Raw genomic sequence first — 23,084 nt, forward strand, 5'->3', positions numbered from 1 at the left:
GCGCCGTCGTGTCAGTAGCGTGGGTCTCCTGCACCAGCAGCGGCGGCGCGCCCCCCAGCCAGGGTGGCGGCCGCCGCGGCAAACGCCACATCAGCAACAGCAACCGCAACCGCCACGGCGCTGCCGTGGCCGGCGGGGGCTCATAATGCGGCCACCAGTGGCGCCACGGAAGGCACGCCCCCTGCGCGGCACGAAGGCTTGTCCGCCACGGCCGTGGGCGCATACACACACACAAAGCGCAGGCGCAAGTGACCCACGTCCCAATCCCAACATACCACACGGCCCGCCGCATCCGTTGACCATGGGGTGCGGGGGGTTGGGGGCGCACTGTCCTCACCCCGCCTGCGGGCCACCTGGCCCGCGGGCGTGGGCCAGCCTGACGCACATCTTCCTGGAGTGTCCAGCTTATGCGCAGGCGAGGACGTGGCTGCAGCAGCTGTGGGCCTGCGTTGCGCCCCAGGCAGCGGCGCCGCCAGTGACGGACGCGGGCTTCATGCTGGGGGACCGCATGGGTATGTGGGCCTCAGGCCCGCGGGGGGCGGGCGCGCTGCTGTGGAGCACTTTGCGGGCCACCTTCTTGTACGCCGTCTGGTGTGCGTACTGGTCCCGCGAGCCTGCTAAGCAGACGTCGGAGCATGTGGTTCGGGAGGTGGTCAGCGAGCTGCGCAGGGTGATACAGCTGCGTTTCACTGCCGCCACGCTAACCCCTGAAACCCTGTCGGCTCTGCCCACTCAGCTTCTCACCGCACAGCTCAAGGCGGCTAAGCTGGAGCATTTTGTGGCCATCTGGGCGGCGGGTGGCGCGTTCTGTGAAGTGGAGGAGGTTCAGGGTGGGTCACCGAAGTTGAACTTGCGGCTGACGCTTGCATCACCTGTGCAGGCCCCCTAGGTTTCCTTTTGGGCGGCGCTTCTTTCCAGGCGCTGGCGTGGCGTTTATCGTCATCAGCTTATCTGGCGCCCATGTGTTTTAGCTCTGGCTGGCGTCGCAGCGCCTGGGCGGCTGTGGGCCTTCCTGCACAGCGCATCTTGCAGCGGGCTGGAGCCCGCGTTGTCAGCGCCACATCTGGCCCGTTTAGTTTTCTGCTTGTGTCTCCTCTGCCGGTTCTCCTGGGGTGTTGCTTAAGCAACCGACTTGTGGGGGTGGGGTGGGTTTGGGCGGGGCGAATGCGTAGCACTGGTTTTTCTTTTCTGGCGCTCGGTGGTGGTGGTTCTTGCCCGGTCCGGCTTTGTTGTAGGTTGGTGCTTGGGTTAGGTCTGGCGGTGTTTTTGTGCAACCCCTCCCGGGGGGCGGGGGGGCCAGCCTCCTGCTTTGTCTGCCGGGTCGGGGTGGGGTGTGGTGGGATGGGTGGGGGTGGTTGGTGGCGGTTTTTGAGGTGTTTGCTTTCTGTTTTCTTCTCTGTTCTTCTCTTCTTGCCCTGTCAGGGTTCTGGTCTCGGGGACCAGGCTGCTTTTAGGCAGCAGGGGGGCAGCGCGTCTGCCCCTGTTCAACCTTGTAAGGATGATTCCTCAAAAAAAAACCATCGCCACATCCGCCCCAACTTGCTGCAGGTGCGAGACCAGCGCCCGCGCCTTCAACGGCGAGCCCAGGCCGTTGACATTCACTGTCAGCAGCCGAAGGTTCGCCGCGCCCACTGGTGGCCGCATTATGAGCCCCCGCCGGCCACGGCAGCGCCGTGGCGGTTGCGGTTGCTGTTGCTGATGTGGCGTTTGCCGCGGCGGCCGCCACCCTGGCTGGGGGGCGCGCCGCCGCTGCTGGTGCTCATTCTAGCGGCACCTGAGCTGGCGCCGCCGGGGCGCAATGGAGCGCTGCCCAGGCTCATGAGGCTGGAGGTACTGCGGCTGCGGTACTGGCGTTGCCGGCGGCTGGGCCCGCTGGCCCCGCCGGGGTCCGCCGGCCCACGCTTAGCGGACCGCAGGGTGCGGGCGTCTAGGAGCACGTAGTCCATGTAGGCCGTCTGCACCTGCTGCGCGGCGTCATCCAGCTGCTCCGTCACGTCGGAAGGCAGGGGCGTGTCTGCAGGCTGGGCTGAGTATAGGCGCCACCAGCCAGTGAACTCGTCGTGCAGCTGTGCCAGGACGGCGGTACGGCCAGCCGGCACGCGGCAGACGGCCCAGTCCGGTACGGTGGCGCCCTGGTCACGGAGGTAGGCGAGGAGGCGGCCACCAAGCGTGTCGTGGCCCAACTGCGCCCACTCATACCCCTGCACATCTGCGCAGCGGTTCTGGTGTGTCACGAGGTCAGAGCCGATGGCAACACACGTGTCCCGGGTCAGGCAAACGGCCCCGTACTCCGCCTCACTGCCCGCACCCCCACCAGCGCGCCCAGCCGTGTCGGCCGAAACCCCAGCCGGCGCGCCCAGGCCCCTGCCCCTGCCCTTACCACCACCCGCCGGTTGTGACGTCTGCAGTGGCGGCCGCGCCTGGGGCGGCGGCTGGGGCACTGCCTGTCCCGCTCCTCCACCCTGGCGCCCCGACCCGCTTCCCCCACCAGCCTGCTGTCCCCCGGCCGGCCGCCCAGTGGGCACGCGCGGCGGCGAGCTAGCACCGTCCTGCGGGGGAGGCAGCCCGCCGCCCAAGCGCCCTGCCCTCTGCTGCGGGAGCTGGGCGGGGCCACCGCGCCCTTTGGAGCGGGGCTGTTGCTGCGGCGGCGGCGGCGGTGCGTGCGCGGCTGGTTGCACCCGTCGCCCACGCCCGGGCGCCGCCGTGGCAGCGCCATCGCCCGCCCCGTCCTGTCCCCCCAGCGTGGCCAGGACCTCAAACCGGGAGCCGGTCCGGGGCCTGGGCGGCTGCACCTGGCACTGCTGCTCCTGCTGCTGCTGTTGCTGTACCCGCCGTTGCTGCTGGAGATGGAGGTCCGCCTTGTGGGCCAAGTACCGCTGCATCGCAGCTGTCAGCTGCTGATCCTGCCTGGCGGCTGCCCGCTGATCAAAGGGCAGCTGCGGCGCGGGAGCCCCACTGGGCTGCTGCTGCACGCCAGCCGGCCCAGCATCAGCAGTGCGACGCCTGGCCGCCGGCGGCCCCCCCACGCCTGCTGACGGCTGCCCCCAGCTAAGCCCTCCCGCTGCCACCCGCTGCTGTGAAGAGGGCTGCTGCTGCCGCTCGGCCCTCAGGGGAGCCGCAGCAGCCCGGGTGCTTCCCCCCACCATCAGAGCTAGCAGCGAGGGCGAGGCCACAGCGGGTCAGAGAAGAGAAGAGAAGTTTTTGTTCCACCACACACCTACTGGAAACCTCAACAGCCAGGTGACACCACACACCTACTGGAGTTCTCAACAGCTAGGTGACAACTACAGCCACTGCCGTGACCACACAGATCATCTAGAGCTCTCCAGTGGACAGGCCCAGAGCTCCACTTGAATCTTGGATCTTGAACTTGAAAGCTCTCCAGTTGCAGGCCCAGAGCTCCAGCCTTGTACCCCAGAGACTCCCTGCACCACAGGGGGGGTCTACACACCACCAAGGTGTGGATGGGTTTTGGTAAACCAGGGCCCTTCCTGGTGGGGTGACCGGGATTCGAACCCAGGATCTCTCGAAGCCTTAACGAAATCGGCTTGAGTGTCTTAACCATTTAGACGACCCCCCCGGTCCGCTGGCGCCAACCGCGGCAGCCGCTGCGTCACCCAAACCCGCCGCCTCCTGCATCTGAACGTCCCCCACGTGGTCAACTATGTCAACACGTTGCCCACGCCGTGACGCCGCCGTGCCAGCGCCACCGCCCGCCCCGTCCTGTCCCCCCAGCGTGGCCAGGACCATAACCTGGGAGCCGGTCCGGGGCCTGGGTGACTGCCCCTGGCGCTGCAGCTCCTGCTGCTGCTGCTGCTGTAACCGCTGTTGCCGCTGAAGATTGAGCTCCACCAGCTCGGCCAAGTACCGCCGCATCACAGCGGTCTGCTCCTGATCCTGCCCGGCGGCTGCCCGCTGATCCAAGGGTGGCAGTGGCGCGGGAGCGCCACTGTGCTGCTGCTGCACGCCAGCCGGCCCAGCACCGGCAGGGCGAGGCCCGGCCGCCAGCGGCCCCCCCACACATGCCGCCGGCTGGACCCCGCTAAGCCCTCCCGCTGTCACCCGCTGCTGTGAAGAGGGCTCTGGTCTCGGGGACCAGGCTGCTTTCAGGCAGCAAGGGGGCAGCGCGTCTGCCCCTGTTCAACCTTGTAAGGATGATTCCTCAAAAAAAAGGGCTGCTGCTGCAGCGCGGCCCGCAGGGCAGCTGCAGCAGCACGGTTGCTTTCCCCCGCCTTGCACGCAATGGGAGGCGGACAAGTTCTTCTTGCGGGAGGCCGCCACCAGCATCCACCGTCGGCATGCACGCCAGACCCGGGATGGGCTGCATGGCGTGGTGCTGGCCGCAGACACGGCCGCTGCCCTGGCCGACCGGCCGGGTGCCAGCGCCGCGCAGCGTCAGGCTGCGGCCATGGCCAACTTGGCGGTGCGGGAGGAGCGGGCAGCTGCTGCAGCGGCCAGCCACAATGCCCGCGCTGCACTGATGGAGGAGCATGGGGAGCGGGGCACTCGCTGGTTCCATCGGCAGGCTGACGAGCCAGCAGCCGGCGCGCAGGAGCCCATCACGCACTTGAAGGTGCCGGGGCAACCGGCGCCTGTGGCGCTCACGGGGCCGGGCACGCGCAACACTGTCTCCGCAGCCGCCGCAGCCATGTACAGCAGCACCAGCCCCACCGGCCTGTTCCGCGTGCAGCCGGTCTGTACGGCGTCGCAGCAACAGCTTCTGGCGGCCATTGACCGCAAGGTTCCGGCGGATCTGCACGCCGCCGCAGAGGGGTCCGGTGACGGCGCCCTCAGTGATGCCGAGCTGATGGCAGCGCTGGCTGGCTCCGCCAATGGTAAAGCACCTGGGTCGGACGGGGTTCCGTACGAGGTGTACAAGGTCTTCTGGGCACTGCTGGGCCCGCGCTTGTGTGCTGCTGCTGCCGCTGCCTTTGCTGCCGCTGCAGACGCCCACGATGGCGGCGAAATGGCGGCGGCGCTGCCTGCTTCCTGGCGGGAGGGCATCATTACGCTCATCTACAAGGGCAAAAGCCTGGACCGCGCCGAGCTGGCATCCTACCGGCCCATCACGCTGCTCAACTGCGACTTCAAGATGGTGTCCAAGGCCGTCAGCGCCCGCCTGCAGCCCGCCCTGGATGCAGTTGTGGATGAGCTGCAGACCGCGTTCATCACCGGCCGCTGGATTGGAGACAACGCGCTGTACCTCCAAGGCCTGATCGAATGGATGCGCCTGGACGTGGGCGCGGACGGCACGCCACGGCAGGGTGGGCGCTGTACTTCTTGGACATTGAAAAGGCGTATGACCGGGTGCACCGGCAGTGGCTGTATGCATCCGCGGAGGGACTGGGGTTTGGGCCACGCATGCTGCGCTGGATCCGCCTGCTCACTGCCAACGGCTCTGCCCGCGTGTGTGTGAACGGGATGCTCTCTGACGCCTTCCCAGTGCTGAACGGCTTGCCGCAGGGCAGCACCGCCTCACCACCCCTGTGGGTCATCCAGATGCAGCCACTGACATCCTTTCTGCGGTGGCAGGTGGAGCAAGGGGCACTGCGCACGCCCCTGTTACCCAGCGGCGAGCAGGCGCCACCGGCTGCCCACCACGCTGACGACACGACCCTCACGGCGCGCGACCCGGCGGTGGACGGGCCGGTCCTGATGGCGGCAGTACAGCTGTTCTGCCGCGCGTCCAACGCTCGGGTCCATCCGGACAAGAGCAAGGCCATGGGCCTTGGCAGGTTTGCGCACCTGACGGGCCCTTGCCCACACACGGGGGTGCCGTTTACCACTGGCGCCGTGACGCACCTGGGTGTGCCCCTGTCGTGGGACTCGGATGCGGCTGCAGCTGACTTGTACACCCGGCGGGCTCGTGGCATGGCGTTTGTGGCGCGTCTGTGGGCTGCCCTGTCTCTGACTCTTGTTGGCCGTGTGCACATTGCGAAGCAGGTGCTGGCGGCGAAGCTGGCCTACCACTTCAGCTTCCTCAACCCGTCGCCTGCGCAGCTGAAGGAACTCACCGACCTGGTGGACCACTTTGCTGCGCGCTCCATGCACGCTGAGGACGCCAGCCTGGTGTCGCACGGGAACCCGCTCCTGCTGCCGAAGCGGGAAACGGCCTGTCTGCCGTACAAGGATGGGGGTGTCAACCACGTCGACCTGCCTGCGTTCCTGTCTGCCCTGCAAGCTAAGACCTTCGCCCTCCTTGCCCAGCCAGGCCGGCAACCCTGGAAGATGCTCACCCGGGCGCTGCTTACTCATGTGCGCCCGGAATCCGCCACCACGTGGGCGTGGGTGTACAGCGACGCGCCGGCGCCAGCGGGGCTGCCTGCCCGGCTGGCGGCCGCGGTCGGCCACGTGCGGAGCGCGGGCGTGGAACAGCATCCACCGCAGCCAGCCACTCAGCCGCCAGCGGCGCCGCCACAGTGGCGGGTTAGCCTGGACCAGCTGTGGGTGGCTAACGCTGCGGGGGCTGTGTCCTACGTCCACTACACGGGGCGGCTCTTGGAGCCTGGGCCTGGCGTGCTGCCCCCGGCGGTGGATGGGGCGTGGCAGCCTGCCTGTGTGCTGCAGCATCGCAAGCCGCGGCACCTGTGGACCTTTGAAGAGCGGGCGGCGTACGATGCAGCATCACCAGGGGAACGGGCGGGGGCGTGGCCTCGGGCGCCGTACTTCCTGGCGCCGGAGGCTGGGGTGGTGGTGCACCCGGAGCACTGCCGGATTGCGGGTGTCAGCTTGGCGGACTACACAGTGCGGGACGTGCGGCGGGCCATCACCGCGGCTAACCCGGCCGCACCTCCGGCTCCGGCCCGCCCCGCAGCCATGCCGTGCCCGGCGCCAACACAGCAGGCGGGGGGTTCGGGGACCCAGCCGGCGGCACAGTCGCGGCTGGCGGAGCGGGAGGCGGAGTGGCAGAGAAATAGAAATAGAAATAGAGACACCCTGCCGTAGGCAAGTGGTGTGAATTAAGGGAGTGGGGGGAGATGAGGAGGTGGGCCAGGCCCGCCTCCTGTACGCCCCCACTACCGAGTATGTGAAGGCGGGCGTGCAGGCCAGGCCTGCACCCCGCCAGGATGTTACGTCCCGCCCGGGTCGCCAGGTGGCAGTCCCCGTTCGAGACGCCGTCTGGTCAAGACAATGTGGTTGAGGGTGGCGACTGCGTGGTCGTGTAGGGTGTCGCAGCACTGCCTGGCTTTGTGGGAAGTGACGCCCAGGGAGGTGAGGAGGGGATGGAGGTCCTTGCGGATTGTGCCTGCAAATCCGAGGCTGATTGCGCTCTGCGGGGTGTATTGCACTTTCCATCCCGCTTCCCGCAGGTCGGCTGCAAGGGCCTGGTGCTGTTGTGCTTTTTCGTGTTGCTTGGCGGCGTGGTTCGTGTCGGCGGTGTATCCTGCTTCGATGATGTGGATGGTGTCGCGTTCGCTGGGAAACACGACAAAGTCTGGGTTTAGGGCTGCGGCGAGGGAGATGGAAGGGATTAGTAGGATGTCGGGGCGGTAATGTAGGTGGCGTCCTGCTGGTTTGCCCTCCTGGTCGGGGAGCAGCCACGGCGGCAGGCGGTTGTCAGCCGCGTAGTCTGGCAGATCGGCTTTAGACGTGGCGTCCATTACCATGTAGCAGCCGCCGCAGTCACCACGGGAGATGGCTCGTGCGATGGTCTGGACTGCAATGTTGTGTCGTTTAATGTACATTGCACGGAGTTGGGGGTTGTGGCAGCCTCCCAGTATATGGCCACCGGAGTCGGGTCCGCGACAGAGTGGGCATGGGGCGGGGGTATCGGGGCCAGCACGGGGGGCTCGGCGGCCTGTGACTGTGCGGCCGAAACGGGCTGCGAGTTTATTGTTCCACAGCTGCCCGTACAGATAGTCCATGCAGCGTGTGGCCTTGCGGTGCCGGCCTGATTGCAGGTTCATGGTTCGGGTGCTGGATTTGATATCCAGGTCTGGGATGGCGTTGGCAACGAAGCCAGTGTAGAGGGTTTCGCGGGTGTGGCCTTGGGCGATGTGCGGGGCCGCGAGCGTGGCGATGCCGCGGTTGAGGTCATGCGCGTAGTGCCCTTCGTTCTTCTCTCGTGGCACCCCTTCCACAGTCGGTTTCATAGTTTTACGTATCCAGTAGTATTTGCTACGCGGGTCGTTATCGGATTCCTCGACCAGCCACTCGGCCCCGGGCATCTGTTCTCCCTTGGCGGTTTTCACCGCCGCCTGATCTGCGAGTTCATTGTGCGCAATCCCTGAATGTGCTTTGACCTTGAGGAGATTAGTCCGGCGGCCGGCGTGGGAGCGGCGTTTCAGGAGCGCGAGGATGTTATCCAGCAGCGCTTTGTGTTTGCTGAAGGTGAGGAGTTGGGGCTGGTTGATTGTTTTGCGGATGAGGAACAGCGACGCAGCGGAGTCAGTGTATACTGTGACTTCGGGGAGCGCTTGCACTTCGTCTAGCTTGAGCACTTGGTGTATGGCCGAGAGCTCGCAGCGTGTGATGGTGTTACAGCCGTGTTGCCCAGGGTTGACGTCGATTTGATAGCAGCGCAGCGTGCGGGCATCAATTGCTGCGGCCCCCCACGCGCTGGGCTGACCGAGGGCGTCCTTCTGCACTGAGCCATCGGTGTAGAAGCCTTCATAGGGATTGAGGCGGAGGGGCTGGGTGGCCGCGAAGGGGGCCAGGGTGGCTGGCGTGGCCGGTACGGGAGGGGGTGTTACCCGGGATGCCGCCGGACGGGTGCGGGTCATCCGGCGGACTTGCTTGGTTACCCACCGCGTGTGGGCCCACGTGAGTTGGGGCTGCGGGTCGACGGGCATGCCCGAGAGGTACAGGGATGTGCCTAGGGCGTCGCGTATGGGCTGGGCGAGTTGGGCTCCGGGTGTATTGCTGACCAGCACCAGGTCATGTTTTAAGGTGATGCCTGCGTCGTTGTGGATCTGGCCGAGAAGGGCGTGTGTTGCTGTGGCGGAAATGCTGCCAAGGAGTGTGACTCTGGGGTGGGCGAGGTATCGTGTGTATGGCGCGTTGCGTTGGGTGGGGAGGATGATCAGCGTGGCAGTGGTTGGCGGGTTGCGGGTGTTTGTAAGGGTTTCGGTGTGTTCGGCCCATGCTAGTGCCCAGCGGACTGCGTGAGCTCCGTCTTCGGCGTTGGGTTCGGGGCAGGCGACAGCAACTCCATCCCATGGCTGTGTGTACGCATCATAGTTGGCCCCGAAGAGCATGTCTTCTTCGTACAGTGTGTAGTAGGTGGTGGCGGCGTCCGAGACGTTAAGGGGTGATGCGAAGAGCTCCGTTGTGCTGCCTATTGCTGTGTGCAGGGTTTGCGTCAGCCCGTCACACAGCATGCGTTCGCCTTTTTCGGTAACAGGGTGGGATTTGGAGCCGCCCCCGGGTTTGTATCGGAGGAGCAGGCGGGCGATGGCGGCCGCAAAGCCTCTGCCCTGATCGTGCTTGGCGTGCACTTCGGGCCAGGTTGTTTGTGCATGCTGGTAGCGTTGCCACAGGAGGCTGAGCCGCTCTGCGCTGATGGTGCCTATGCACCGTCCGCGGGGGTCGTATACATGCGCCAGGTGGGTGCCGCATGCCGGGGAGCCGGGGTCGAGGACTGTACCGAGCTGGACGGTGTATGCTTGCGTGGGGTGGATGTCTCGGCTAGGGTTGCAGGGCTCAACGTTGATATCTACGTAGTGGCGCAGAGTGCGCTGCCCTCGTGCTGTGTCATTGCTGGCGTCTGTCCAGCGGCCCTGTCGCTGGTCGTGGCTGAGGTGGGTGTCCGTAGCGGGGGGTGGGGGGCGGGGGCCCAGGGGGACGGCGAGGCGGGCGTTAAGGGCGTCTAGGAGTTCCTGCTTGTTGTCTTGTGCATCCAGGATAGCGGCGGGTTCTTCCAAGTCTTCCCATTCCACAAGGACGCGAGGTTCGTTACCTGGGGTGAGGAGCCAGGTAAGGCCGCCGGGTTTGGGGCGGTAGCGGTTGCGGGCGTAGAGGGTGAGGGAGCCGGGGGTGATGACGGTGGGTTCCCACTGGACTCGGTAAAAGGGCGCGCCTTTGCTGGTGGTGTGCGCTATCACTTGTTGTACTCGCTCCTGTTGCCCGTATAGGGTGTTGGTGGTGGTTAGGGCTTTGGTGCGGTAGGTTTCGCTGAAGTGCTTCCATGTGTCGGACGTGGCGGCTAGGTACGCGTCTTGCTCCTCCTGACTGAGCTTGTGTCGGTGTGTGAATGTGGCTGGGGGTGTGGGGCCGAGGAGCAGGCCTCTGAGGTGTGCCGCGGGGTTTTGGGGCTTGGATTTGCCGAGGAGGCTAGGGGCGGTATGGATCAGGTCTGCGCAGTGTGCTTCTTTTTTTTTGAGGAATCATCCTTACAAGGTTGAACAGGGGCAGACGCGCTGCCCCCCTGCTGCCTGAAGACAGCCTGGTCCCCGAGACCAGAACCCTGACAGGGCAAGAAGAGAAGAAAAGAGAAGAAAACAGAAAGCAAACACCTCGAAAACCGCCAACAACCACCCCCACCCATCCCACCCCACCCCACCCCGACCCGGCAGACAGAGCAGGAGGCTGGCCCCCCCGCCCCCCGGGAGGGGTTGCACAAAAACACCGCCAGACCAAACCCAAGCACCAACCTACACCACAGCCTAACCGCAAGAACCACCACCACCGCGCACCAGAAAGCGGGTCGAGCGATGGATCCCAATCAAATGCTGCGGGCGCATCAGCAGGCGGTGATCCACGACCTTCAGGTTCCCTGACCATCTTAATGCAAGCCCGCTTACGTTGCTGTGTGCCTGGCCGGCGTGTTTGTGCAGGTGCATGGTTCTCGCCGGCGTGGTGTTCCTCCTCAGGCTCGGCCGCCGCGGTGGTGGCGGCGGCGGTGGTGGCCGCGGCGGTTTCTCCGGCGTTGGCAGTCTGTCCGGTGGCGGGGGCGCGCTGGCGGAGGAAGCGGTTAAGCGTGCCCCAGTCGACGGCGGCAGGTGCGGTGTGGGCCGTGTGGAGGCCAGTGAAGGTGTGTCCATCTGGAAGAGTGCGCTGGGCAGCGGTGAGGGGAGCGGTGCTGTTGTGGGTTTTGGCGCGAGCTCGGGTTTCAGCGTGGAGTGCGAGAGTGAGACGGTTGAGGGCTAGCCTGTGCCGCCTTTGGGCCCTCGGCCATGTGTTTCTTAGAGTGTTGGCATCAATGACGCAGGTGCGGTCCGGAGTGAGGAGCTCGCGGAAGTCGCTGGTGAGTTCAAGGAGGGGTTGAATCAATCGGAAGGGCAGGGCCTGTTCCGCGTCGGCGCCTGGCGGCACGGTGCGTGCAAGGAGGGCCGACAAACCGTGTAGTGTAGTGTGGTATGCGCTGCCCTGTTGGGTCAGCTCCAGGCCCGCGTCTGTGATCAGCGACAGCTGTCGCAGGCTGGTATAGAAGCGGCATTGTGTGCGGAGCTGATCTGCGGGTATCTTCTGTGCCACGCTGTGTTGCAGGTGGAGCATGGCGCGGGTGACGGCGCCCAGCCTGCCTCCATCGTTCAGGGCCTGGACGAGAGCCTTGCCGGCGCGGCGGACATACAGCTCGCGGATGCTGCCTACGCCCAGGCCAAGGGCGTTGGTGGGTTGGAGGATAGCGCGGGTGGGGAAGCCTCGTTTCAGGCCGTAGCACATTTTGGCGGTGCTGGCAATCAGGGAGTCGAGGCTGGTGACGTCATGTGTGCTGTACGGCATGAATGGGAGGCTGTAGGCCACTGCTGGGTGGATGGTAAATTGTATCATTCGGAGCTTTTGGTCTGGTGTGGCAAGTGATGTGGCGATGCGTTGCCCTCGCTTCTTAATCTTTTCCCGGATGTACTGTACTTGTGCGCTCCAGTCTAGGGTAGGGGTGATGTGGATGCCGAGGTATTTGTAGGATTCATGCGGGGGCTTGTATGGGATAGCGGTGCCATCTATGCGGATTTGGCCTTCTAGCATCCGGGCGAGCGCTGCCTGGTGGGGCTTGCTGCGGGGGCCGCCAAGGGTGGGGTCGGCGCGCGCGCGGCCGTGGAGTATGCCTTGTAGTTGGCATTTGGAGACGTTGACCTTCAAACCGCCCCATGCTGCGTATTTCTCAATTTTTTCAACTTGGATTCGTAGATTTGAGATTTGGGTTGTGGCTGTGACCAGGTCATCAGCGAAGGCGCCGGAGCTGAGGTTATGTTTGTCGTTTTCGGCTTTGGTGAGGCATCCGTATTGGTACCCGCGCCCGCCAACGTGTAGCCACCGGAGCAGCGGTTCAATGAAGATGATGAACAGTAGGGGTGATAGGACGTCACCCTGCACTGTGCCTCGTTGGATGGGGATGGGGGGCGTGGTGCCGTGCTCAGTGCGAACGCTGGTGGCTGCCTTGCCGTAGAGGTCCCGTACCACCTCAATCAGGTCGGTGGGGTAGCCTAGATCGTGCATGACGATGAGCAGTTTGTCATGGTCGATCGTGTTAAATGCGGAGGTGAAGTCAATGTACAGTAGGAAGAGGTCGCGTCCGGTGGTGGCGGCATCCTCTATTGCGTGGAGTAGGTTTTGGACTTGCCGTTCGGTATTGCGGCCTCTGAGAAAGCCTTCTTGTGACTCCGTGAAGATGTGGGCTTGTTCGCTAAACAGGGCAGCGTTTACGGTGATGAGAGAGGTGTACAGCTTGTAGAGGGTGTTGGCCAGCGCGATAGGCCGCTTATTCTGTATCAGCAGGGGGTCTCCCTTCTTGGGTAGGAGAACGGTGTCGGACTGTGTCCAGTGTGTAGGGATGTGCGCTTTCACCCACATGAGGGTCATGAGTTGGTGTATGGCTGTCTGCAGGCTGGTTGGTATTGTCTGGAGGAGTTCGTTGGGTATTCCATCGGGCCCCGGGGCCTTGCGGCGGGACAGGTGGTTGACGCAGCCAAAGAACGTTGTGCTGTCGGCTATGCCGGGCAGTAGGGTGGCGGGTGCGTCGGTTGGCTTGGATAGGGCCGGCATACGATCAGGTGCGTCGGGCCGGCTCCAGGGGTACTGTTTCTCGCTGTGGGGTATGTCGTAGTGTCCTGTGCGGGGGCCATTGATTGGGAGGAGTTGAGCGGTGAAGTGCTGGCGGATGCTGCTCAGGATTTTCTCGGGTGCGGTGTGGACTTCTTTGGTGGTGGGGTCGGCGAGGGCGGGCGTGCCGCGTGGCTGGTCCGTTTCATCGAAGATCTTCTGGTGTGCGCGCTTTGGCTGTGTTGCAACCAGTCGTCGGAAGGCGCGGGCTGCCCGTTTGGTGTTGAGTTTCCTTGCTTCCTTTTTTGCGGCACGGAGGAGGGTGCGTGCGTTGAGTAGTTGACTCCGGATGGCGGTGGGTGTGTCGGCTTCTGCGGGGGTCGGGGCAGGTGTGGGGCTGGTGGTGTTGGGTGGGGGCGTCGGGGCGGGGTGAGGTGGGGTGGTGGGTGGGGTGGCGCCCGCTGCGTTTGTGACAGTAAGGGCGGCTGTGAGTCGTTCTTTGAGCTTGCTGGTGGCAGTCAGGAGGCGCGTCACTGTTTTTGACGTGTGGTGTCGTGGGCTTGTAGTGCTGGCGCGTGGCGGTTTCTTGTCGCAGTAGGTTTTGAGAACGTCCAGGCACTTTTGGAGGATGGTTTCGAGTGTGTTGCTGATGGACGTGGTGTCGGCAGCACTAACTTCGGGAAGGGCGCGGAACTCCGCAGGGCTTGGGGTGTTCCGTTCGGCTTGGGCAGGGGTGAGGCCGGCAGGGTATAGCTTATTGGTGATGGCGAAGTGTGCGGGGTGTAGCGTGTTCAGTAGGTCGGCGATCTCTTGTCCAATGGTTTCCTCCATCTTGATGCGCGCTTTCTCGCGTTGGTCTTTGGTTGGTGGATGGTAGTTTACCCATGCGTCAGGATCGGAGGGGGCGGCAGGTGTCGTGGGGAAGGGGTAGAGGCGGAGGGCAGCGAGGGGGACGCTGGAGAGGAGGGCACGGTGGTCGAGGGCATCACCGCATTCATGCACCGCTTCCTGTCCACCTCCTGTTGTAGTGATGATGGCGTGTGTGTGGTGGCTTACTAGTAGGTCGTCAATGCGGCTCATGTGCGGTGCCGTGGCTTGGTCTTGTAGGTATGTGTGGGGCCGGGGGTGTTCGTGTGTGGGCGGTGTGAGTGGGTGCAGGCCCGCAGAGGCGGCGAAGGCAATGTGGGCGCGGTCCGTAGCGTTCAGCTCGCCCGTGCTGCGGTCGGAGGGGAACAGCACTGCGTTCCAGTCGCCTCCCATAAGGAGATGCTCTTTAGCGGCTGTCGTTTTGGCGGCTTGGTCGGTGCAGTATTTGTAGATTGCAGCGCGGGTGGTGTCGTCGCTGGGGGCGTATATGCCGATGGCGTGTACTGGCGTGCTGTGTGGTGGTGCAATGCGTATGTGGCAGACGTGGCTTGCCAGGCGTGCGTCTGTGTTGTGTGCATTCATGTCCGTGGTGCCGGACGGGCGGCTAAAGCGGTGGATGACACCGACCATGACGCCGGCATGGGGGCGGGTTCCCTCTCGTGGGTTGTAGGGTGCGTTGCTGGTGTAGGTTTGGTAGTGCGAGGAGATGCCCTTTTTCGCGCTGCCCATGCTGTAGTGGAGGCGGGTGGGAATTTTGGTTTCGGTGAGGAAGAGGATGTCGGGGGTGCGTGTGGTGACCGTGTGGAGGATGCTTTCATGGTGGCTCAACAGTTCTCTGGTGTTGAGGGTGAGGATGGAGATGCGTCCGTCGGGGGGTGGGGAGGGGCTGGCCTGGGCTTGGCCGTCTGCGGGTTCGCTGGGTGTGTTTTGGAGTGTGGCCGTGTGTCTTCTTTTGTGCGCTGTTGCTATGGTGGTCTGGTGGAGTCTCTTGGCTGGTGGTGGTGCGCTGGGGGTGCCAGTGGCGAGTTTGCGGAGTTTAGGGGTGGGGTTGGGCGTACGCCAGGCGGGGCGCTTTGTGGGGCCCACTGGTTTGGGCACAGAGCGTGTGGCAGTTTTGGTTTGACAGGCTGGGCCTGGGTTGGCGCTCGTAGGCGGGCTAGGGGAGTTTGTGGTCTTGGGGCCGGCAGGGGGGGCGACGGCAGGGTTGATGGGGGGGTCATGTGCGAGGGCTGCGGATGTGGGGCCGCTTTTGTTTGCGGTGGAGGCACCATTGCGGTTTGGAGCGCGTGTGCGTTTGGTGCCTGCGTGCTGGCGGTTTACCTCATTGGTGCGGACAGGGGTGATGCGGATGCCCTCGTGTGAGAGGGTGATGCGGGTGGTGGGGGGCCTGATTGGCGGGATGTCCCGGATGTTGAAGTTGGTTGATACTTCGGGGTGTCGGGTGTAAGTGAGGGTTAGGGCGAGGCCGCGCCCCAGATCCGCCCACCGGTAGTAGCCTGGCTGTGCAGTGTCGGCGTTCGTGAGGGGGATGGCGCGTGGTGCATTGGAGTCGTGCAGCCACCAGCGGCCGTTTGCATGTTTCACAGTTCGGGCATGGCCGCCGTGGATAAGAATAAAGCCGATGTGGCGGGACTCAGAGGGGATGGCATTGAGTGCTTCGTGCTGGTTTAGGCCCCCGTGGTACGAGCATGCCGTGAGTTGGACATGGGGGAGGCCTGGCAGGGGGGAACAGGTGTTGGCTTTGAGGCAGTGGTTTATGAGGCCATAGTCTATGCTGGTGGCGGTCAGGTAGGTCGCCCAGGTGGGCACTGAGGCTGGGGAGTTGCGGTGCAGGAGCTGCCACCCCCGCTCCCATTCGGCGCAGACTGTGGCGGGTGTGAGAAGGCGTTTCCCGAGCAGGTTGTTGGTTGCATGGATGAGGCAGGAGCGATTGTCGTGCTGTTTATCATGGAGGTGTATGGCTCTGACAACGGGTGTGGCTAGTTTGATGCGTTTGCTCTTGCTGCCAGCGTGTCGCATGTGTGTGTCGGCTCCGGGCGTTGCTTGGCGGGCGCGCCGGCAAGAGAGCATATAGGTGGAAATTGTAGCTAGAGCAAAAGCCCAACTGGTTGCTGTGTTGCTGTTTAGTTTTAGCTTGCTCTGTTTCCGAGGGCCGGGGATGTCCCAGCTCAGCTCGCAGCGGGCACGAGCGAAGATATAGCTGAGCGTCGAAAGCAAAACAAGCGCCCAGCTCATTGCTGTAGTGCTGTTAATAATTCTCGACTTGCGAGAGCTAGTCGCACGTCTCCTGAGCATGGCTGCAGCTCCAAGTGAGCTCGACGCGCTTTGTTTTAGCAGGTCTGGCTCCTCGAATGCATGTGTTTGTTCTTGTGTACTTTGCTGTGTCTGGCGGGGGTCTGGGGGGGTGCGGGGTCGCTTGCATGCGGGTGGCTGTTCTCGGCAGTGCGGCGAAGGGCTCGTGGGCTTCCGAGTCGGTCTTGTCATATTGCAGAGTCGTGGGTGGCTCGGCGCGTGCGTAAGCACAAGGCACGAGTACCCTTCTGCGACGTTGACCGACTCGGCGTTCCTGGCGCCGCTTCCCGTCACTGTAACAAGTAGTCCCAGAGTGATAGCGGTGATAAACCATCTTGCTGAGCCTACTTGCTTGTCCAGTCGTGTCCGTTTGCTCGCTTCCTCTTTGGCCATCTAGTGTCTCGCGAGTGAGTGTGCTAGAAGGCTTCAAGAGTTTACATTCTTATTATTTGGAAGAAGATCACCCGTCTGCAGTCGTATGCGTCCCCGTCCCAGCAGTCAGGTGAGGGGCCGCGGCGTTCCGCGCGGCTGCAGGAGCAGGCGGCGGGCGGGGCGGGGCCTAACACGGGGCCTGCCACGGTGGCGGCGGCAGCAGCGGCGGCAGTGGAGGGCGACCCTCGCATGCCGCCCCCGGATGCGTCCCTTCTGCGGGGTACGTGGCGGAGGCTGTGGGACAGCCACGCCAGTCAGGGGGCAAAGGTACTTGTGTACCGGCTGCAACATGCTTACCTGCCTTGCGGGCTGTACAGGGCGGGCAAGGGAATTCGTCCACGGGTGACCACGGGGTGCGGGGGGTTGGGGGCGCACTGTCCTCACCCCGCCTGCGGGCCACCTGGCCCGCGGGCGTGGGCCAGCCTAACGCACATCTTCCTGGAGTGTCCAGCTTATGCGCAGGCGAGGACGTGGCTGCAGCAGCTGTGGGCCTGCGTTGCGCCCCAGGCAGCGGCGCCGCCAGTGACGGACGCGGGCTTCATGCTGGGGGACCGCATGGGTATGTGGGCCTCAGGCCCGCGGGGGGCGGGCGCGCTGCTGTGGAGCACTTTGCGGACCACCTTCTTGTACGCCGTCTGGTGTGCGTACTGGTCCCGCGAGCCTGCTAAGCAGACGTTGGAGCATGTGGTTCGGGAGGTGATCAGCGAGCTGTGCAGGGTGATACAGCTGCGTTTCACTGCCGCCACGCTAACCCCTGAAACCCTGTCGGCTCTGCCCACACAGCTTCTCACCGCACAGCTCAAGGCGGCTAAGCTGGAGCACTTTGTTGCCATCTGGTCGGCGGGTGGCGCGCTTTGTGAAGTGGAGGAGGTTCAGGGTGGGTCACCAAAGTTGAACTTGCGGCTGACGCTTGCTTCACCTGTGCAGGCCCCCTAGGTTTCCTTTTGGGCGGCGCTTCTTTCCAGGCGCTGGCGTGGTGTACTATCGTCATCAGCTTGTCTGGCGCCCATGTGTTTTAGCTCTGGCTGGCGTCGCAGCACCTGGGCGGCTGTGGGCCTTCCTGCACAGCGCGTCTTGCAGCGGGCTGGAGCCCGCTTGGTCAGCGCCACATCTGGCCCGTTTAGTTTTCTGCTTGTGTCTCCTCTGCGGGTTCTCCTGGGGTGTTGCTTAAGCAACCGACTTGTGGGGGTGGGGTGGGTTTGGGCGGGGCGAGTGCGTAGCGCTGGTGTTTTCTTTGCTGGCGCGCGGTGGTGGTGGTTCTTGCGGTTAGGCTGTGGTGTAGGTTGGTGCTTGGGTTAGGTCTGGCGGTGTTTTTGTGCAACCCCTCCCGGGGGGCGGGGGGGCCAGCCTCCTGCTCTGTCTGCCGGGTCGGGGTGGGGTGTGGTGGGATGGATGGGGGTGGATGGTGGCGGTTTTCGAGGTGTTTGCTTTCTGCTTTCTTCTCTTTTCTTCTCTTCTTGCCCTGTCAGGGTTCTGGTCTCGGGGACCAGGCTGCTTTCGAGCAGCAGGGGGGCAGCGCGTCTGCCCCTGTTCAACCTTGAAAGGATGATTCCTCAAAAAAAAAGAAGAAAACAGAAAGCAAACACCTCGAAACCGCCACCAACCACCCCCATCCATCCCACCCCACCCCACCCCGACCCGGCAGACAGAGCAGGAGGCTGGCCCCCCCGCCCCCCGGGAGGGGTTGCACAAAAACACCGCCAGACTTTTTTTTTTGAGGAATCATCCTTACAAGGTTGAACAGGGGCAGACGCGCTGCCCCCCTGCTGCCTGAAAGCAGCCTGGTCCCCGAGACCAGAACCCTGACAGGGCAAGAAGAGAAGAAAAGAGAAGAAAACAGAAAGCAAACACCTCGAAACCGCCACCAACCACCCCCATCCATCCCACCCCACCCCACCCCACCCCGACCCGGCAGACAGAGCAGGAGGCTGGCCCCCCCGCCCCCCGGGAGGGGTTGCACAAAAACACCGCCAGACCTAACCCAAGCACCAACCTACACCACAGCCTAGCCGCAAGAACCACCACCACCGCGCGCCAGAAAAGAAAACACCAGCGCTACGCACTCGCCCCGCCCAAACCCACCCCACCCCCACAAGTCGGTTGCTTAAGCAACACCCCAGGAGAACCGGCAGAGGAGACACAAGCAGAAGACTAAACGGGCCAGATGAGGCGCTGACTAAGCGGGCTCCAGTCCGCTGCAAGACGCGCTGTGCAGGAAGGCCCACAGCCGCCCAGGCGCTGTGACGCCAGCCAGAGCTAAAACACATGGGCGACAGATAAGCTGATGACGATAGTACACCACGCCAGCGCCAGGAAAGAAACGCCGCCCAAAAGGAAACCTAGGGGGCCTGCACAGGTGATGCAAGCGTCAGCCGCAAGTTCAACTTCGGTGACCCACCCTGAACCTCCTCTACTTCACAAAGCGCGCCACCCGCCGTCCAGATGGCAACAAAGTGCTCCAGCTTAGCCGCCTTGAGCTGCGCGGTGAGAAGCTGTGTGGGCAGAGCCGACAGGGTTTCAGGGGTTAGCGTGGCGGCAGTGAAACGCAGCTGCATCACCCTGCGCAGCTCGCTGACCACCTCCCGAACCACATGCTCTGATGTCTGCTTAGCAGGCTCGCAGGACCAGTACGCACACCAGACGGCGTACAAGAAGGTGGCCCGCAAAGTGCTCCACAGCAGCGCGCCCGCCCCCCGCGGGCCTGAGGCCCACATACCCATGCGGTCCCCCAGCATGAAACACGCGTCCGTCACTGGCGGCGCCGCTGCCTGGGGCGCAACGCAGGCCCACAGCTGCTGCAGCCACGTCCTCGCCTGCGCATAAGCTGGACACTCCAGGAAGATGTGCGTTAGGCTGGCCCACGCCCGCGGGCCAGGTGGCCCGCAGGCGGGGTGAGGACAGTGCGCCCCCAACCCCCCGCACCCCGTGGCCACCCGTGGACGAATTCCCTTGCCCGCCCGGTACAGCCCGCAAGGCAGGTAAGCATGTTGCAGCCGGTACACCAGCACCTTTGCCCCCCGACTAGCGTGGCTGTCCCACAGCCTCCGCCACGTACCCCGCAGAAGGGACGCATCCGGGGGCGGCATGCGAGGGTCGCCCTCCACCGCCGCCGCTGCTGCCGCCGCCGCCGTGGCAGGCCCCGTGCTAGGCCCCGCCCCGCCCGCCGCCTGCTCCTGCAGCCGCGCGGAACGCCGCGGCCCCTCACCCGAGTGCTGGGACGGGGACGCATTCGACGACTGCAGTTCTCTCGCCGGCGTGTTCTGCAGCCCGGCTGCCGCAGAGGTGCGGTGGAGCCAGGGGTCCAGAGCCACCGGGTTATTGTGGAAGTGCTGCGCCGCCGTGGTGGTCAGCTGCTGTGCTGGCGCCGGGCACGGCATGGCTGCGGGGCGGGCCGGAGCTGGAGGTGCGGCCGGGTTGGCCGCAGTGATGGCCCGCCGCACGTCCCGCACCGTGTAGTCCGCCAAGCTGACACCCGCAATCCGGCAGTGCTCCGGGTGCACCACCACCCCAGCCTCCGGCGCCAGGAAGTACGGCGCCCGAGGCCACGCCCCTGCCCGTTCCCCTGGTGATGCTGCATCGTACGCCGCCCGCTCTTCAAAGGTCCACAGGTGCCGCGGCTTACGATGCTGCAGCACACAGGCAGGCTGCCACGCCCCATCCATCGCCGGGGGCAGCACGCCAGGTCCAGGTTCCAAGAGCCGCCCCGTGTAGTGGACGTAGGACACAGCCCCCGCAGCATTAGCCACCCACAGCTGGTCCAGGCTAACCCGCCACTGTGGCGGCGCCGCTGGCGGCTGAGTGGCTGGCTGCGGCGGATGCTGTTCCACACCCGCGCTCCGCACGTGGCCGACCGCGGCCGCCAGCCGGGCAGGCAGCCCCGCTGGCGCTGGCGCGTCGCTGTACACCCACGCCCACGTGGTGGCGGAGTCCGGGCGCACATGGGTAAGCAGCGCCCGGGTGAGCGTCTTCCAGGGTTGCCGGCCTGGCTGGGCAAGGAGGGCGAAAGTCTTAGCTTGCAGGGCAGACAGGAACGCAGGCAGGTCGACGTGGTTGACACCCCCATCCTTGTACGGCAGACAGGCCGTTTCCCGCTTGGGCAGCAGGAGCGGGTTCCCGTGCGACACCAGGCTCGCGTCCTCAGCGTGCATGGAGCGCGCAGCAAAGTGGTCCACCAGGTCGGTGAGTTCCTTCAGCTGCGCAGGCGACGGGTTGAGGAAGCTGAAGTGGTAGGCCAGCTTTGCCGCCAGCACCTGCTTTGCAATGTGCACACGGCCAACGAGAGTCAGAGACAGGGCAGCCCACAGACGCGCCACAAACGCCATGCCGCGAGCCCGCCGGGTGTACAAGTCAGCTGCAGCCGCATCAGAGTCCCACGACAGGGGCACACCCAGGTGCGTCACGGCGCCAGTGGTAAACGGCACCCCCGTGTGTGGGCAAGGGCCCGTCAGGTGCGCAAACCTGCCAAGGCCCATGGCCTTGCTCTTGTCCGGATGGACACGGGCGTTGGACGCGCGGCAGAACAAGCTGTACTGCCGCCATCAGGACCGGCCCGTCCACTGCCGGGTCGCGCGCCGTGAGGGTCGTGCCGTCAGCGTGGTGGGCAGCCGGTGGCGCCTGCTCGCCGCTGGGTAACAGGGGCGTGCGCAGTGCCCCTTGCTCCACCTGCCGCCGCAGAAAGGACGTCAGTGGCTGCATCTGGATGACCCACAGGGGTGGTGAGGCGGTGCTGCCCTGCGGCAAGCCGTTCAGCACTGGGAAGGCGTCAGAGAGCATCCCGTTCACACACACGCGGGCAGAGCCGTTGGCAGTGATCAGGCGGATCCAGCGCAGCATGCGTGGCCCAAACCCCAGACCCTCCGCGGACGCATACAGCCACTGTCGGTGCACCCGGTCATACGCCTTCTCAATGTCCAAGAAGTACAGCGCACCACCCTGCCGTGGCGTGCCGTCCGCGCCCACGTCCAGGCGCATCCATTCGATCAGGCCTTGGAGGTACAGCGCGTTGTCTCCAATCCAGCGGCCGGTGATGAACGCGGTCTGCAGCTCATCCACAACTGCATCCAGGGCAGGCTGCAGGCGGGCGCTGACGGCCTTGGACACCATCTTGAAGTCGCAGTTGAGCAGCGTGATGGGCCGGTACGACGCCAGCTCGGCGCGGTCCAGGCTTTTGCCCTTGTAGATGAGCGTGATGATGCCCTCCCGCCAGGAGGCGGGCAGCGCCGCCGCCATTTCACCGCCATCGTGGGCGTCTGCAGCGGCAGCAAAGGCAGCGGCAGCAGCAGCACACAAGCGCGGACCCAGCAGCGCCCAGAAAACCTTGTACACCTCGTACGGGACCCCGTCCGACCCAGGCGCTTTACCATTGGCGGAGCCAGCCAGCGCTGCCATCAGCTCGGCATCACTGAGGGCGCCGTCACCGGACCCCTCTGCGGCGGCCTGCAGATCCGCCGGAACCTTGCGGTCAATGGCCGCCAGAAGCTGTTGCTGCGACGCCGTACAGACCGGCTGCACGCGGAACAGGCCGGTGGGGCTGGTGCTGCTGTACATGGCTGCGGCGGCTGCGGAGACAGTGTTGCGCGTGCCCGGCCCCGTGAGCGCCACAGGCGCCGGTTGCCCCGGCACCTTCAAGTGCGTGATGGGCTCCTGCGCGCCGGCTGCTGGCTCGTCAGCCTGCCGATGGAACCAGCGAGTGCCCCGCTCCCCATGCTCCTCCATCAGTGCAGCGCGGGCATTGTGGCTGGCCGCTGCGGCAGCTGCCCGCTCCTCCCGCACCGCCAAGTTGGCCATGGCCGCAGCCTGACGCTGCGCGGCGCTGGCACCCGGCCGGTCGGCCAGGGCAGCGGCCGCGTCTGCGGCCAGCACCACGCCATGCAGCCCATCCCGGGTCTGGCGTGCATGCCGACGGTGGATGCTGGTGGCGGCCTCCCGCAAGAAGAACTTGTCCGCCTCCCATTGCGTGCAAGCGCCGTCACCTGTACTGGCCACGGGATTTGCGGCAACGTGCGCCTCCAAGCGCTGCTCGAGCTCCAAACGCAGCGAGGGGTGAAACAGCAGGTATGTGGGGAAGCGCCACTGCTCCCGGTGCGCATGTGGCAGGTCGGGCAAGGACAGGGTGAGCAGCACACCGTTGTGGTCCCCAGGCGCCCCATACGTGCGAGCGACATCCACCACCCACGGCGCCGCGGTGGCACTGACATACCACCGATCCAGGCGTGCAGGAGTGGCCGGCTTGGGCGTGGCCGGATGCGTGTAGCCCTTGGCGCCGCCACGCTTGCTCGCCCAAGGGTCCACCAGACTGAACTGGGCGAGGAGGCTGGCAAGTTGCGGGGCACCTGCAGCACGTGACGGGCTAGGGGCCGCCTCCTGACTGGCATCGGTGACACAGTTCCAGTCCCCACCGACAACAAGCACCCTGTCCGTGGCCAGGTGGGGATGCAGCCCGGCAAAGAAAGCAGGCTTGTCCGCCACGGCCGTGGGCGCATACACACACACGAAGCGCAGGCGCAAGTGACCCACGTCCCAATCCCAACATACCACACGGCCTGCCGCATCCGTTGACGGCGGCTGCAGTA

The 23,084-nt window shown here is 64.9% G+C and overlaps 2 protein-coding genes across 3 annotated transcripts; one reads left to right on the plus strand and one right to left on the minus strand.

The window, feature by feature from the left end:
- Positions 1-1,488: 1,488 nt before the first annotated feature.
- On the minus strand, positions 1,489-3,364 carry CHLRE_04g217984v5 (uncharacterized protein). Its single transcript, XM_043061821.1, has one exon. It carries the CDS (start codon positions 3,144-3,146, stop codon positions 1,644-1,646), a length of 1,503 nt encoding a protein of 500 aa, XP_042925076.1. The 5' UTR covers positions 3,147-3,364; the 3' UTR covers positions 1,489-1,643.
- A 7,360-nt stretch (positions 3,365-10,724) lies between these two features.
- On the plus strand, positions 10,725-13,646 carry CHLRE_04g217985v5 (uncharacterized protein). Of its 2 annotated transcripts, none has more exons than XM_043061822.1 (1): positions 10,725-13,646. In XM_043061822.1, exon 1 carries the CDS (start codon positions 10,780-10,782, stop codon positions 11,086-11,088), a length of 309 nt encoding a protein of 102 aa, XP_042925078.1. In that variant the 5' UTR covers positions 10,725-10,779; the 3' UTR covers positions 11,089-13,646. The 2 variants fall into 2 exon arrangements, with proteins under 2 accessions (XP_042925078.1, XP_042925077.1); XM_043061823.1 differs by having other exon boundaries at positions 10,725-13,136.
- Positions 13,647-23,084: the final 9,438 nt, after the last annotated feature.

Source organism: Chlamydomonas reinhardtii, chromosome 4 (assembly GCF_000002595.2).
Source record: "Chlamydomonas reinhardtii strain CC-503 cw92 mt+ chromosome 4, whole genome shotgun sequence".
Taxonomy (NCBI): domain Eukaryota; kingdom Viridiplantae; phylum Chlorophyta; class Chlorophyceae; order Chlamydomonadales; family Chlamydomonadaceae; genus Chlamydomonas; species Chlamydomonas reinhardtii.